This window comes from Canis lupus, chromosome 11 (assembly GCF_003254725.2).
Source record: "Canis lupus dingo isolate Sandy chromosome 11, ASM325472v2, whole genome shotgun sequence".
In the NCBI taxonomy this organism is placed as follows: Eukaryota; Metazoa; Chordata; class Mammalia; order Carnivora; family Canidae; genus Canis; species Canis lupus.
Genome location: NC_064253.1, coordinates 12,500,693 through 12,514,182, shown reverse-complemented (window position 1 = coordinate 12,514,182; position 13,490 = coordinate 12,500,693). Strand labels below are relative to the sequence as shown.

At 38.3% G+C, this 13,490-nt stretch overlaps 1 protein-coding gene across 9 annotated transcripts in view; it reads left to right on the top strand.

Annotated features, from left to right (window-relative positions):
- The window catches only part of CEP120 (centrosomal protein 120), a 119,258-nt gene that overhangs the window by 63,719 nt on the left and 42,049 nt on the right, over nt 1-13,490 (top strand). For all 9 annotated transcript variants that reach the window (XM_035697284.2, XM_035697286.2, XM_035697288.2 and 6 more), the window contains 4 exons: nt 307-448; nt 5,046-5,194; nt 9,512-9,709; nt 12,239-12,466. In XM_035697284.2, the coding sequence (XP_035553177.1) occupies nt 307-448; nt 5,046-5,194; nt 9,512-9,709; nt 12,239-12,466 (717 nt within the window). The remainder of the gene's footprint in view (nt 1-306; nt 449-5,045; nt 5,195-9,511; nt 9,710-12,238; nt 12,467-13,490) is intronic.

Sequence of the window (13,490 nt, the reverse complement as noted above, 5' to 3'; positions counted from 1 at the left end):
TTCCCTCATTTGATACATGCAGAACAGCAGAAATGGGATATGCAGGCATATGCTGGAAAAAGTGGAAACTTAGGGCTTCGGGGTGTGGAAAGTTGGTAGTATACACTTCTGGTTTCAAGAGGAAGTTCAGTTAGCTTCCTAATAAGCAGGATGAAATTCTTTGGATGAAAATGTGAAAGATATTTTAAAAGAGGAGAAAGTACTGAGGAACTACGGGAAATATATTTGGAACCTTAGAGAATGTTGCCTACTCTCGTCGATGTCCTGTTCATTATTGAGATGTTTGTGTTTTTTGTTCCTCTGCAGGCTCCAAAGTGGTACCAGTTGTTGAGTAATAAATACACCAAATTCAAGGCTGAGATCCAGATAAGCATTGCTTTGGAAACAGATACAAAGGCACCAGTGGATAGTTTTAAAGCTAAAGGAGCTCCCCCTCGAGATGGAAAAGGTTTGTGCATCATCCCTAAAGACATCTCTGAAAAAGTTGGAACTGTGGACTAAGACTTGGGGAATGTGGAGTGTATGATAGGAAACACATGCAGGAGTGTAAACTGATGTTACTCCAGTGCACCAGACAGGTGTGGTGATGCTGTTAACCACGCGACACTTCCTGCTCTGAGCTCTTGTTTACAAAATGTAGAAAGAGAGCAGTATTTTCCTTTCTTCATTTGGTATGTAACTGAAGAAAGCAGAATTCTGTTTTATTAAAAATTTAACATTGGGGAAGATTTTCTTCCTGGGATGAGTGCAGGAGAGTCAAAAATTTATACTGTTTTCTCATCCCTTACTTGTTAACAGGACCTTCATAATTTTTTTTTTTAACTAATAAACATTCTTTTTATAGAGCATTTTGAGATTTACAGCAAAATGGAATGGAAAGTATAGTGTTGCTATATACCCTGATCTCCCTGGCCACACAACCTCCCCACCATCAGCATCCCTCACCAGAGAGGGCAGTTGGTAAAATTGACGGACCTACCTTAACAAATTACTATCACCCAAAGTTCATAGTTTATAGTGAGATTTATTTCTGGCAATTCATAGTCTGTTTGGACAGAGGTGTAATGAGACACATCTGCAATTGTAGTATCCTACAGAATAGTTTCACTGCTCCAAAAGTTGTCTGCTCTACCCCCTTCCCCCCCAACTCTGTTTTGTTTTGTTTTTTTTTTAATTGAAGTATAGCTGACATAAATGTTCCATTAGTTTCAAGTGTGCATGATGATTTGACTAGTTTCTTCCTTATGTTGTGCTCACCACACATGTAGATACCCTCTGTCATCATTCAGGGCTTTCAGAGTACCATCACTGGATTCCCTTGGCTGTACCTTTCATCCCTGTGATTTCCTTGTCATGTCCCATTACTGCAGACCAGTACTTCCCACTCTTCCTCACTCATTTTGCCCTTCCCTCTACTCCTATCCTCAGCAACCATCAGTTTGTTGTTGGTGTATTTATAGATCTGATTCTGCTAGAAATATATTTTGCATCATCTGCCAACAAAGACAGTTTTATATCTTTATTCCCGCTTGGCGTGCGTTTGTTTCCTTCATTTATCTTACTGTATTAGCCAGGACTTGCAATATGATACTAAAAACACTGATGAAAGTAGATGCCCTTGCTTTGTTTCTGTAGGGTTTTTATGAATGTTCTTTATCAAGTTGAGGAAGTTACTTTCTATTTGTAGTTTGCTTAGGGTGTTTTATTAATATCTAGTATTGGACTTTGTCACATGCTTTTTCTTCATCTTTTATACCATCATGTGGTTTTTCCTCATCAGCCTTTTGATGTGATTAATAGTAACAGATTTTCCAATGTTGAACTAAAAACTTTCATACCTGAAAAAACTCGCATTTGGTTGTGGCGTATAGTTCTTCCTAGACATAGTTACGTTCAGTTGACTAATATTTTGTTGAGAATCTGTGCATGTATATTAATGCGAGATAGTGTTCTGTTTTCATGTAACCTTTTGTCTGGTTTTGACATCAGGGTAAGATCAATTTGACATCAAGGTAATGCTCATAGGACAAGTTGGGAATTATTTCCTCTGCTTCTATCACCTGAAAAAGATTACAGAGAATTGGTATTTTTTCCTTGAATGTTTGCTAGAATTCACCAGTGAAGTCATCAGGGTGTGGTGCTTTCTGTTTTGTAAAGCTATTATTGATTCAATTTCATTAAATGATACAGGTATATTGAGATTGTATGAGTTTGGGCAGACTGTCTTTTAGGGAAATTGGTCCATTTCATATGGGTTATTGAATTTGTGGGTATAAAATTGTCCTCATAGTATTCTTCAGTATCCTTTTAATGTCCATGGAATCTGTAGTAAGGTCCCTTACTTGAGATGATAATTTATGTTTTTCTCTCCCTTTCTCTTAATAACATTGGCTATGTCCTTAATGGTTTCATTGATGTTTTTGGAGAGCCAGCTGTTTTCTTGAATTTTCTTCATTGACCTCCTGTTTTCAGTTTCAGTGATTTTAGCTCTAGTTTTTATTATTTCTCTCCCTCTGCTGGCTTTGAATTTAAGTTGCAAAAATTTGCTGTTCTTTTTCTCTTTTCCTGAGATAGAAGCTTGGATTTTTGGTTTTGTTTTGCTTTTTAATATACCTTGTCACTTTTTTGTTGAAGAGTGGACATGATCTATGGGGTAAGAAGAAAATGGGCCTTCAGTAACATAGAGGTGAGGTGTGGGGAAAGGGGGAGCTTTCTGTGATTGAGTCTCAGTCTTTGGATGAACCTGTCCGATCTAGGTCATACATCTGTGGCAGGAGTACCACGGAAGTGGTGCTCTCTTCTCATTGCATCTTAGCAAGTCACGTGCAATTTTGATTTGTCCCATTACTGATGATATGATGATACTCACACTGGTTACTTGATTAAAGTAGTATATGTTCTCAAATGTAAACTTATTATCTTTTTTTCTTAAGTAACTAATATTTGGTGATACATTGTTAAAAATTATTAAATTACTCTTTCTTTATCAAATCTTCAGTTTACGTATATCGTATAAATTTGGACCTAATGGTGTTCTCTTTTTGTGTAATGGGCTAAAATACTTACTATTGTTTCTCCCAGATGTGTGCAAGCAGAGCCCCTTCAAGCTGCTGCTCTTTCCTTTAGCCTGTCTCTCCATAATTCTTTGAGCTTTTCCTTGGTTTCTGGCATAGGAAGATGGTACAGACTTATTTTGTTCTTGCCCTGTCTCAGCCCTGAATACAGTTGTTAATGTTTTAGGGAGCCTTGCTTCCTTTTAGTAAAGAAGGATGTTTAGGAGTCAAGGTCCAGGTAAAAGGTATGCCAATTGCTACCGGGGTGTTCTGCTCCCGGGGCCTTCCTGTGGAAAATGTGAGGGAGATGGTTCATGAATGTATTCATATTCACACATATATACAGAAATAATGGATATATATACATGCACCAGCACCCCATACATATATACCTTGATATCTGTGTTTAGCCTTATATTGAGTGAACAGTGTATATTCACACTGACACCTTCAAGTTTTATAACTCCCTGATAAAGAGAGATCTGTCATAGTTACTCTTTTAATTTCTAATCTCTGCTGATCATGCTATTTAATGGCTGTCTTTATTTAAGTGATTGTCACGGGCTGTGCTAAGTGCTTTCCTTCCATTATTTAATTTGTTCTTCTGAAAAACATTATAAAAGCTTTGCAAAATTAAAAATGGGAACTGAAAGAGATCATATAGTTTCCCCATAAAACTAGTAGATGCCGGATTTGGGATTGGAACCTTGGTCTGTGTTGTGGAGTGTCTCTGCACCTAACTAACCATTGTGCTATTTTTAGCCAGTGCTGCAGTAAGTTTGTTTCTTCTGGGTTAACCCTGTGTGCCACACCACCTGCCCCCGTGCCCCCCCCCATCCCCTCATCAGAGTCACAGCTGTCCTTTCAGCAGCCCTAATACTTAGGAAACACTTGTGTTTTTGTTTTTAAGATTTTATTTATTTATTCATGAGAGACACACAGAGAGAGAGAGAGAGAGAACACAGAGGAGAAGCAGGCTCCATTCAGGAAGCCTGATGTGGGACTCAATCTCAGGACTCCAGGATCATGCCCTGGGCTGAAGGCAGGTGCCAAACTGCTGAGCCACCCAGGGATCACCAACATTTAGTTGTAAACTGATTTTCAAGCCAAAGGTGTAAATTGCTCTGGCTGCAAAATAGGATAGGGTGTGCGTATATCTGAGGTGTGCATTATAGCACTTCTCAAAATTGTTTCATGGTTTCTTCTTCTTCTTAGAAAACTGTCCTAGTCTTTGAGCATGGCCTGCAGGAAGGCTATATGATCAGGTGTCTGCTCCACATCTTCCTGTGAGTCCTCACCCAGTGATCCAGCACTGCACACACACCTCAGTTCTCCAACCACATGCTTTCTCTTCCCAGGCTTTGTAGTGCAGTTCCTTCTGCTTGGAACACATTTTCTACTCCCTTATTATCTATTCATTCACCTTTCTCTTCTTAGCCAGGTTGAGCTGACTTTTCAGTTCCTAGTTTAGATCGACTTCTTTGGGAAACCTGTGATGCCTCTTCCCTGTGGTTTATTAAATTAAAATGCTAATGTATTTGGAAATAAGGATTTTATGTGCAGAAAGAAAATGGTGGTTAAATAAGGTTTCTTTGGAGAGTGTGTTTATTTTATTTATTTTTTTCCTAAAGATTTATTTATTCATGATAGACCCAGAGATTGAGAGAGAGGCAGAGACACAGGAGGAGGGAGAAACGGGCTCCATGCCGGGAGCCCAACGTGGGACTCGATCCTGGGATTCCAGGATTGCGCCCTGGGCCAAAGGCAGGCGCCAAACCGCTGAGCCACCCAGGGATCCCCTGGAGAGTGTGTTTAAAAAAGTAAATAAATTAAAAAAAAAAAAAAGTAAATAAATAAAAGGAAACCTTACTGAGGTACTAACTATATCCATGAAAACTGCCAAGCAAAATACAAAGCTCAATCAGCTGTCAAAATCTTAAGGTGGTTTTATAGCAAACCATAATGTAGTTTAATTGCTTTTTTCCTTTAAAGTACCTGCCAACCTATCTGGACTTGACCCAAAGGACATTGTGGCAGTGCTGAATGAGGAGGGAGGCTACCATCAGATTGGACCAGCAGAATATTGCACTGACTCCTTCATTATGTCGGTGACCATTGCATTTGCCACCCAACTGGAGCAGGTGAGACTTTTCTTCTGATTAGTAATTCACAACTGAAAATATTGACTATTTTTTTTTTTAATTTGCTTTTTAGGTATTAAAAGGCAAATTGTGAGTGGACTTTTTTTCTTTTAAAAGATAACGTAGGAAAATGTTTTCATTCACATCAGAAAGCATTTCTGCCTAAAGAAAAGAGTAAATTGGTATGAATTTATTAGTAAGAGAATAAATGAAATCTTAGAATTTAGATGAAAGACCATCCGTAAACACTATTTCCTGTTGTACTGTGTGGCATTATAAGGACTGGCCAGAAAGCATATTTTTCAAAGTATTGAAAAATTGACTTTTTAGAAATTTTGCAATGTTGGAAACCCTTGGTCTCAGTCATACTTTAATAGGTATCATCTGGGATTAGGTTTTACCTTATTTACAAACTAACACATTAGCCAATTACTACTTCTTGGATGATGCCAGAAGACAAAAGATTCTTTGGTCAGAGACTAAAGACTGTATTACTCTCAGCACAGCAAGCAACATGAACATCTTCGTATTGCCTGCTGTTTTTGTTAACCCGTGTCTCAAGGGGTGACACAGAGGTGCTCGGGTGGCTGCTCCACACAGAGCGGGTTTGTATCAGAGCTGAGGAGCATAGAACCTGGGGAATATACCACTATACTTGTAAGTGGTCCTGGTATCTGTCCAGGAAGACTCTTGACCTAATCCCTTGAGGTTACCAGCTGCATAACCAACCCTGGGAAGAGGCATTGGGGGAAAGTGGTCTGGGCCTTGTGAGCTTGGTGCCTTCAGCAAGAACTGTGGGTATGCACAGGACCTATGCCAACGTTGCCTCCTTTGCAAAAATGGCTCAACACAAAATGAGCTGTTATTCCATCGTCTTTTTTCAGGATCAAACCCAGTTTTTTCAATGATAGGTTGGTCTGCAGCAGCTGAAATAAATTAATATTTTCAAAAATAGAGAATGTGGCTTATGACTTAAATTTTTACCATAGTATTAACTTTTTTAGAGGTACAAAGCTCCCACGCAGTCCACATTTATAAGCAATGTCACTTGTAAGTGACTGTCACACCCTCCCCCATATATATATATATATGAAATATATATTAGGAAATATTTATAATTTTGTCATACCAAATTCATGCTTTTCCTTTCTCCATCAGTTTCCCCTTTTTTCCATTAAAGCCCTGCTTATAGATTGGCTTTACCTTAATATGCCTTTCTGGCTCAGAGGGTGGGAGGCTAGATGTCCACTGTCTTTTCATTAACCACATCAGACTACACAGTTAATGAGGCTACTAACTCTTGTATTAGTAACTAGATGTGAGGCATTTTACATTACCACTTTAATTTTTTTCAACTCTCTGAGGAGGCATAATTTATCATCATTTATTGTTGTCCTGTTCTGTGAAATAGGCATTATACTAACTACTATTTTGAGTCTTACCACAACTTAAGGGGATTATTAATTTTATTGTCAACATCAGGAAACCAAGTCTTAGAAAGGTCTGTAGCCAAGTAAATGACCTAGGTATTTCTGGACATGTGGTCACTTTGCATATTCTCTTGTTTTAGTATTAACCTCTCTTCCTTCTTGAGCAGTTTTGGAGTAAGATGGATTTGCACAGGTTGTCTTTCTTACTACTTACTACCTACTAGCTGGCTCCATTAATTTAGGCAGTATAACCTTTCTGAGGCTTAAGTTTTCTCGGTAGTAGGATGATGGTAATACCAGCTTTGCCCAGCATGAAGGATGAAATAATACAACCAAAATATGTACCATATAGTTGGTATATGTGAAACTGTATTTGTATGATAAAAGCTTATTGGGAGTAATTGACCTCTTGAATTCACAACTAAAACAATTCTTGGTGATATAGTGTCCCCTTATTGGGAAAATCACTCAGTTTAGTTTTTTAAAAATCTCAAAAACCAGATTGATAACTGGTTGTTGGCATGTTCTGCTAAAAATTAAGCTTAAAAGCTTCCTTGAAACAGCCAGCACAATTACCAATTCAGTGTCAAAAGAACTGAAAACAGGTATTCAAATAAACTTCACAGGAATGTTCATAGCAGTATTCATAGTATCTAAAAGGTGGAAGCAACCCAGATGTCCATCAGTGCATGAATGAATAAACCAAATACCATGTATATCTGTACACTGGAATATTACAAAACTCTAACAGAATGGGGTACTGACGTATACCGCATTGTGGACAAATGTTGAACACATGCTGAGTGAAAGAAGCCAGATACAAAAGGTGACATGATGTGTGATTGCAGTTATATGGAATATACTAAAATACGTGAATCCATAGAGCCCAAAACCAGATGTATGGTTTCCTGGGACTGGAGAAAGGAGTGAATCGAGACTGGCTGCTTCGTGGTTAAGTGTTTGTCCTGGGGATGATGAGAGTGTTCTGGAGCCAGATCGGTGACCAGTGCACTATGACTTTGTGAACGTGCTCATTGTTACATGCATGCTTTTTAATGGTTAGAATGGTACATGTTCTGGTATGTGTATTTCACAGTAATTAAAAAAACAGGAAAAATTAAGCCCAATAGTGTGTTCATCTTTTGCTACTGTTAGGATATGTACCGTTTGCTATTTTCATTATTTAAAAACAAGCCAAGGGTATTATAAGTTAGCCATTTAGTTTTTTTCTCCTCAGGCTAGTGAAAGGTAGTGTAGGAAGCATCTAGTAACAAACTAGCAAAAAACACCTTTTCAGTAGAACATGATGCTCTCAAGTTACATAATGGAGGAATGAGTTAGGAGCAGGAAGACTGGATGGTGATAATCTTACATTCCTCCTCCTTAGATACTAAACGTTGAGGGTTTAAAAAAAAAAACCTACTTTTTAAATACAGGAATGTTAAAGGATTTTTAAGAGAGTCTTTTCTCTGAGAATTACTTGAAATTAAATAAATTGAAATATCTAAGGGCTATCTTTAGTCTTAAAAAATCTTAAAAATTTTATTGCTTTCTGATTATGGAAGAAATCAAAGTCTTGTCTAAATAAATTGAGAACTAATCACTGGTAAGGGTACTATATTTTTGCCTCAGATATTTTCCTATTTGTTTAACAGCTGACGCTGTGCTGGGTGGTAGAGTTGTACAAATGAATATGTATTCTGTCTTTTAATCCTTCCAACAACTCTAAAAGAAATGAAGGTGGAGATAGAGAGTGATAGAGTAATTTGTCCAAAGCTTCACAGTAAGCCATTAATGGAACCAGGAATGGGGGCTTAATCCAGAATCTGCTCTTAACAATTGTACTTGTATAAGTGCTGGCTCTCTATATAAATCTACTTGATTAAAACCTACTCAAATACAGTTTAATGTTTGGGGTTAAAGTAAACATTAACTTTACATATAAAAATATACCTTATATGAAACAATAGTTGTTGAATATCTACCGTGTTCCTTTACACAAAATAAATGACTTTATTGAATATTTACTATATACAGAATGTGGGGCTGTTTAAGTAGCTAATTCTTTCATTTTCATGAACTCTACAAGCTGTCCTGTAACTTTGCTTGGCCTAAAATATGTCTTAGATAGCTGTCGTGTCGGGATATCCCTGTCTAGCAGCCCTATAACTAAAGTATATTTTAACCATCTCCTCTTGCTGAATACAGCAATTGTTACTTTTAACAACAGTGCTAGTGAACACTTAAGGTCTGTTAGGTATTTTGTATTTTATGGGCTAAGAATTCATGGTTTTGCCATATGTGGCCCTGAAACTACAAGCTTTAGAAATGCAGCAGAAGGATGTTTCCTGTAGTGTTCAAACTGTTAATTTATAGGTTTATCAGTTTTGACAGAGCGGCCAGGAAGTTTTTTTTTTTTTTTTCCTCAAAGGCCTGGATTAAGTGGTGTTACATTAAATAGCTTGGATTAAGGTTGTTTAGAACCCTCCTCATATCTATGAAGAGGGTGGCAGAGTAAGAATTTGTTGAAATAAAGTATATGAAAAGCAAGAAAGCTCAGTTTAAGATACTTGACCACTTTCTTCTAAAAGAACTGTCATGTACTCACTCATGGATCAGTTGAATGAAAAGTAAACTTGAAAATTACCGAAATCTCTAAAAATAGTTTTGTCTCTGGGCTTTCCTATGGTGAATCTAGATAAATTAATCAAACTAGTTATTTCATAATAATTTTTCAGAGACTTAGAAATTTTGAGTGATGAATTTTAAGACTTTGAAATTTTAAAAAATCAGCATTTGAGCCAATATTGGGAATTTGTCAGACATGCATAACCATGTATAGTGGTTTACAAATTAATACTCTTTTCTTTTTTCCTTAAATGTTTAGTTAATTCCATGTACCATGAAACTTCCAGAAAGACAGCCTGAGTTTTTCTTTTATTATTCTTTGTTGGGAAATGATGTTACAAATGAACCCTTCAATGATTTGATCAACCCAAACTTTGAGCCAGAGAGAGCATCTGTTCGAATACGTAGCAGCCTAGAAATTCTTCGTATTTACCTGGCTCTTCAGTCTAAACTACAGGTAAGTACTGCAGAAATTTTTTTTTATTAGAGATGATTTTCTTAAGCTTTAGAGAGGTATGTAAACTCTTACTTCGGTAGTGAAGGTCACCTTTCTGCCACACCTTTTAATTTCTTACAATTATCCTGACTTGCCAAGTCCTAGCATAACTGTTATTTCTGAATTTTAGGAGATAGACTCTTTTGCCTAGTTATTAGGAAAAGAGGTGTATCAGTTTTCAGGCTTTATAATAAAAAATGAGGCTGGAGCCCAAAGCTCCAGGGCTCAGGGAAGATTTCATCATTAATTAGTGGGCATGGTAGCTATGCACACACAGATCACACTCTGGGATTTCAGAATTTATATTCTTTGCTATTAAATGCAAAGAAATAACAACTTTCCAAAGCCTGCCCTTGAATTGAGTACTTTTATACAGTAATTTTTTTATTGGACTCGCCTAAAAGTGAACCTTAGTGAAAATGACTGTTGTATTTTTATTTTTCATTCATTCATTCATTCATTCATGAGAGACACACAGAAAGAGGCAGAGACATAGGCAGAGTCAGGAGCAGGCTCCCTGTGAGGGACCCTGGGGTCAGGACCTGAGCCAAAGGCAGATACTCAACCACTGAGCCACCCCTGCATTTGTGTTCTATTTTTAATTACAATTGCTTTTCATCAGACTGATGTGGGAGAGTAAAATAAAGGATTAGGTCATCATTTGTTTAATATGATCAGGCATGGGATTTTGCTTGCAATTTGGGTGGGAGGTGGGAAGGGGCCTTAAGATATCATAAAACTATGGGGCATCTGGGTGGCTCAGTCGGTCAAGCACCTGACTCTTGATTTTAGCTGAGGTCATGATCTCAGGGTCATGAGATCCAGCCCTACCTTGGACTCTGTGCTCAGAGGGGAGTCTGCTTGAGATTCTCTCTCTCTCTCTCCTCCCTCTGCTCCTCCTGATTCCTGCCCTGAGAGCGTGTGCATGTTTGCTCTTTCCGTATGCTCCCTCTCTAAAGAAATCTTTAAAAAAAAAAAAAAAAAAAAAAAGTATAGTAGAACTAAATTTTGGAGATGATTTTGTTAAACCCAAGGTACTAAATAGTGAAATACTGTATAAAATGATGAACTGCTTTTTTTTTTCCTGCATTTCATCTTTGCACATAGTTTTTAACTTTCAAAACGTCTTGAATTTTTTTCTGTATCTGACATATCAGTGTTTATTAAAGTAAGGACTTCTTTCTTCACTTAATTTTTTTAAAGATTTTATTTATTTATTCATGAAAGACACAGGGAGAGAGAGAGAGGCAGAGACACAGGCAGAGGGAGAAGCAGGCTCCATGCAGGGAGCCTGATATGGGACTCGATCCTGGGTCTGTCTCCAGGATCACGCCCTGGGCTGAAGGTGGTGCTAAACCGCTGAGTCACCCAGGCTCCCCTCTTCACTTAATTCTGATGGACGTCTAAGTCATAAAAATCCTTTCTCTCCAGCCCACCAACAAAGTCACACGTAATAATATTAAAACTAGCTGACAGGTCATTGCAAACATTAGAACTAAAAATAGTTTCATGTTGTGATTGCTTATTATGCATGGACACCATGTTTGCCCATGTAGTAAGGAAAATAAATACCTGAACAGCCATCTCAGAAGGGGTATTGTCGAAGTTTTGTTTAGCTATCAGTGATAAACAGTACAGTCCACCTGAAAGGTAATCTCTTTTGCCTTGTACTGGTCAATACTGTTATAGTATAAAATTGGAAAAGCAAGAAAAGAGAAAGAAAGGGGTGCTTGAGTGGCTCAGTCACTTGAGCATCCTCCTTTTGGTTTGGGCTCAGGTCATGATCTCCGGGTCCTAGGATCAAGCCTCAAGTCAGGCTCCCTGCTCAGCAGCAAGTTGTCTTCTCCCCCTCCCTGCTCATTCTCTCTCTCTCTCTTTATTATTGAGTTCTTTGTAAGGTTTATGCCTTATCAACAATTTTAATCATCATGTATGAGAATCTCTTAGTCACTGCAGGTCAGTAAGATAACCTGCATTATACTTTACTTCTCTGGATCATTTTATTTTTTTAAGGATTTATTGATTTTTTTTTTTTTTTTTTAATGATAGTCACAGAGAGAGAGAGAGAGAGGCAGAGACACAGACAGAGGGAGAAGCAGGCTCCATGCACTGGGAGCCTGATGTGGGATTCGATCCCGGGTCTCCAGGATCGCGCCCTGGGCCAAAGGCAGGCGCCAAACCGCTGGGCCACCCAGGGATCCCAGGATTTATTGATTGATTGAGAGACTGCCATGTGCACAATTGTGTTGTGGGGGTGTGGGGGGCGGTGGGGGTGGAAGGGAGAAAGTGGAGGAGAAGCAGAGAATTTCAAGCAAACTCTGTGCTGAACACAAGTGTGGAACCTGCTGTGGGGCTTGGTCCAAGACCCTGAAGCCCAAGCATAGGATGCTCAACTATCTGAGCCATCCAGGCTTCCCTTTCTCTTAAGTTAATGTGTTTTGGAGATGAGAGAGAATATAAAGCCTATTTTGATTTTCTCTTTCCCACTAGATCCATCTTTGCTGTGGAGACCACTCACTTGGAAGTACAGAAGTACCCCTAACTGGACTGCTGAAAAAGGGGAGCACAGAAATCAACCAGCGCCCGGTCACCGTTGAGGGTGCTTTTATCCTTGACCCTCCAAATCGAGCCAAACAGAAGCTTGCACCTGTTCCTGTGGAGCTAGCCCCAACAGTGGGAGTGTCTGTGGCTCTGCAGAGAGAAGGCATAGAAGCCCAGGCAAGTAGCAACCATCCATCCCCTCCTGCAGCTTTTGCTGTGTCATTCATGGCTCCTTGTAAAAGTTGATCTTCAGAAGAGTTTACCTTGTTTGAGAAAGTATTCTTAATTAGTGGCCTACATTATATGATACTTCCATTCTGAAAAGTACTGTGGCTTCTTGGTTATACTTTGAGTGTTTATACAGAGCCTTTGCATGCAGTCTTTTTTTTTTTTTAATATTTTATTTATTTGAGGGAGAGGGAGAAACAGGCTCCCTGCTGAGCAGACAGCCTACACAGGACTCCATCCCAGGACCCTGAGACCATGACCTCAGCTGAAGGCAGACACCCTTACCTGACTGAGGCACCCACTCAGGCGCCTCCTTTTTTCTTTTTTTCTTTTTTCTTTTTTTCTCAAAGATTTATTTATTTTTGGAGAGGAGAGGCAGAGAGAGAATCTCAAGCGCCCTTCATGTAAAAGGAACTATGCCTCCTCAACCCTTAACTCATGGTCAGTCAGTGCCAGAAAAGGAACCCGTGTAAAAGAGAATGTTGTTAGACCTAGGTTCTGGGAATCTGCATTAATCATAATCATTTTCGTTGACTGAGCTTGAGCTAAGAGTTCCTGGTTCACGGTACTTTATGGTCCTCAGACGCTATTTAGGCAGCAGAGATGAATGTTTGGACATACTTGTTTTTTTTTTTTTATTATATGTAGCCCTGGAATCAACTGTAGTGTGCTTCTTTTGAAGAACTATCTTTATGTAGGTTATAAATTAAAGATAGAAAAACCAAAGTGAGAGTTTATATATATATATATATATATATATATATATATATATATATATAATATACATGTATTATATACATATATATATACACACACACACATATATGCATATATTTTTAGAAGAAGGTTGAACAAAGGAAGAAGAAAATCTTATTAGATATGTTTTTATTTTTTGTTTTAGTAGCAGGCCTCCATTGTATTTATTGCTTTGGTAATAATAACCATTCCCTGGACACCTGGCCTGACTTGTTTT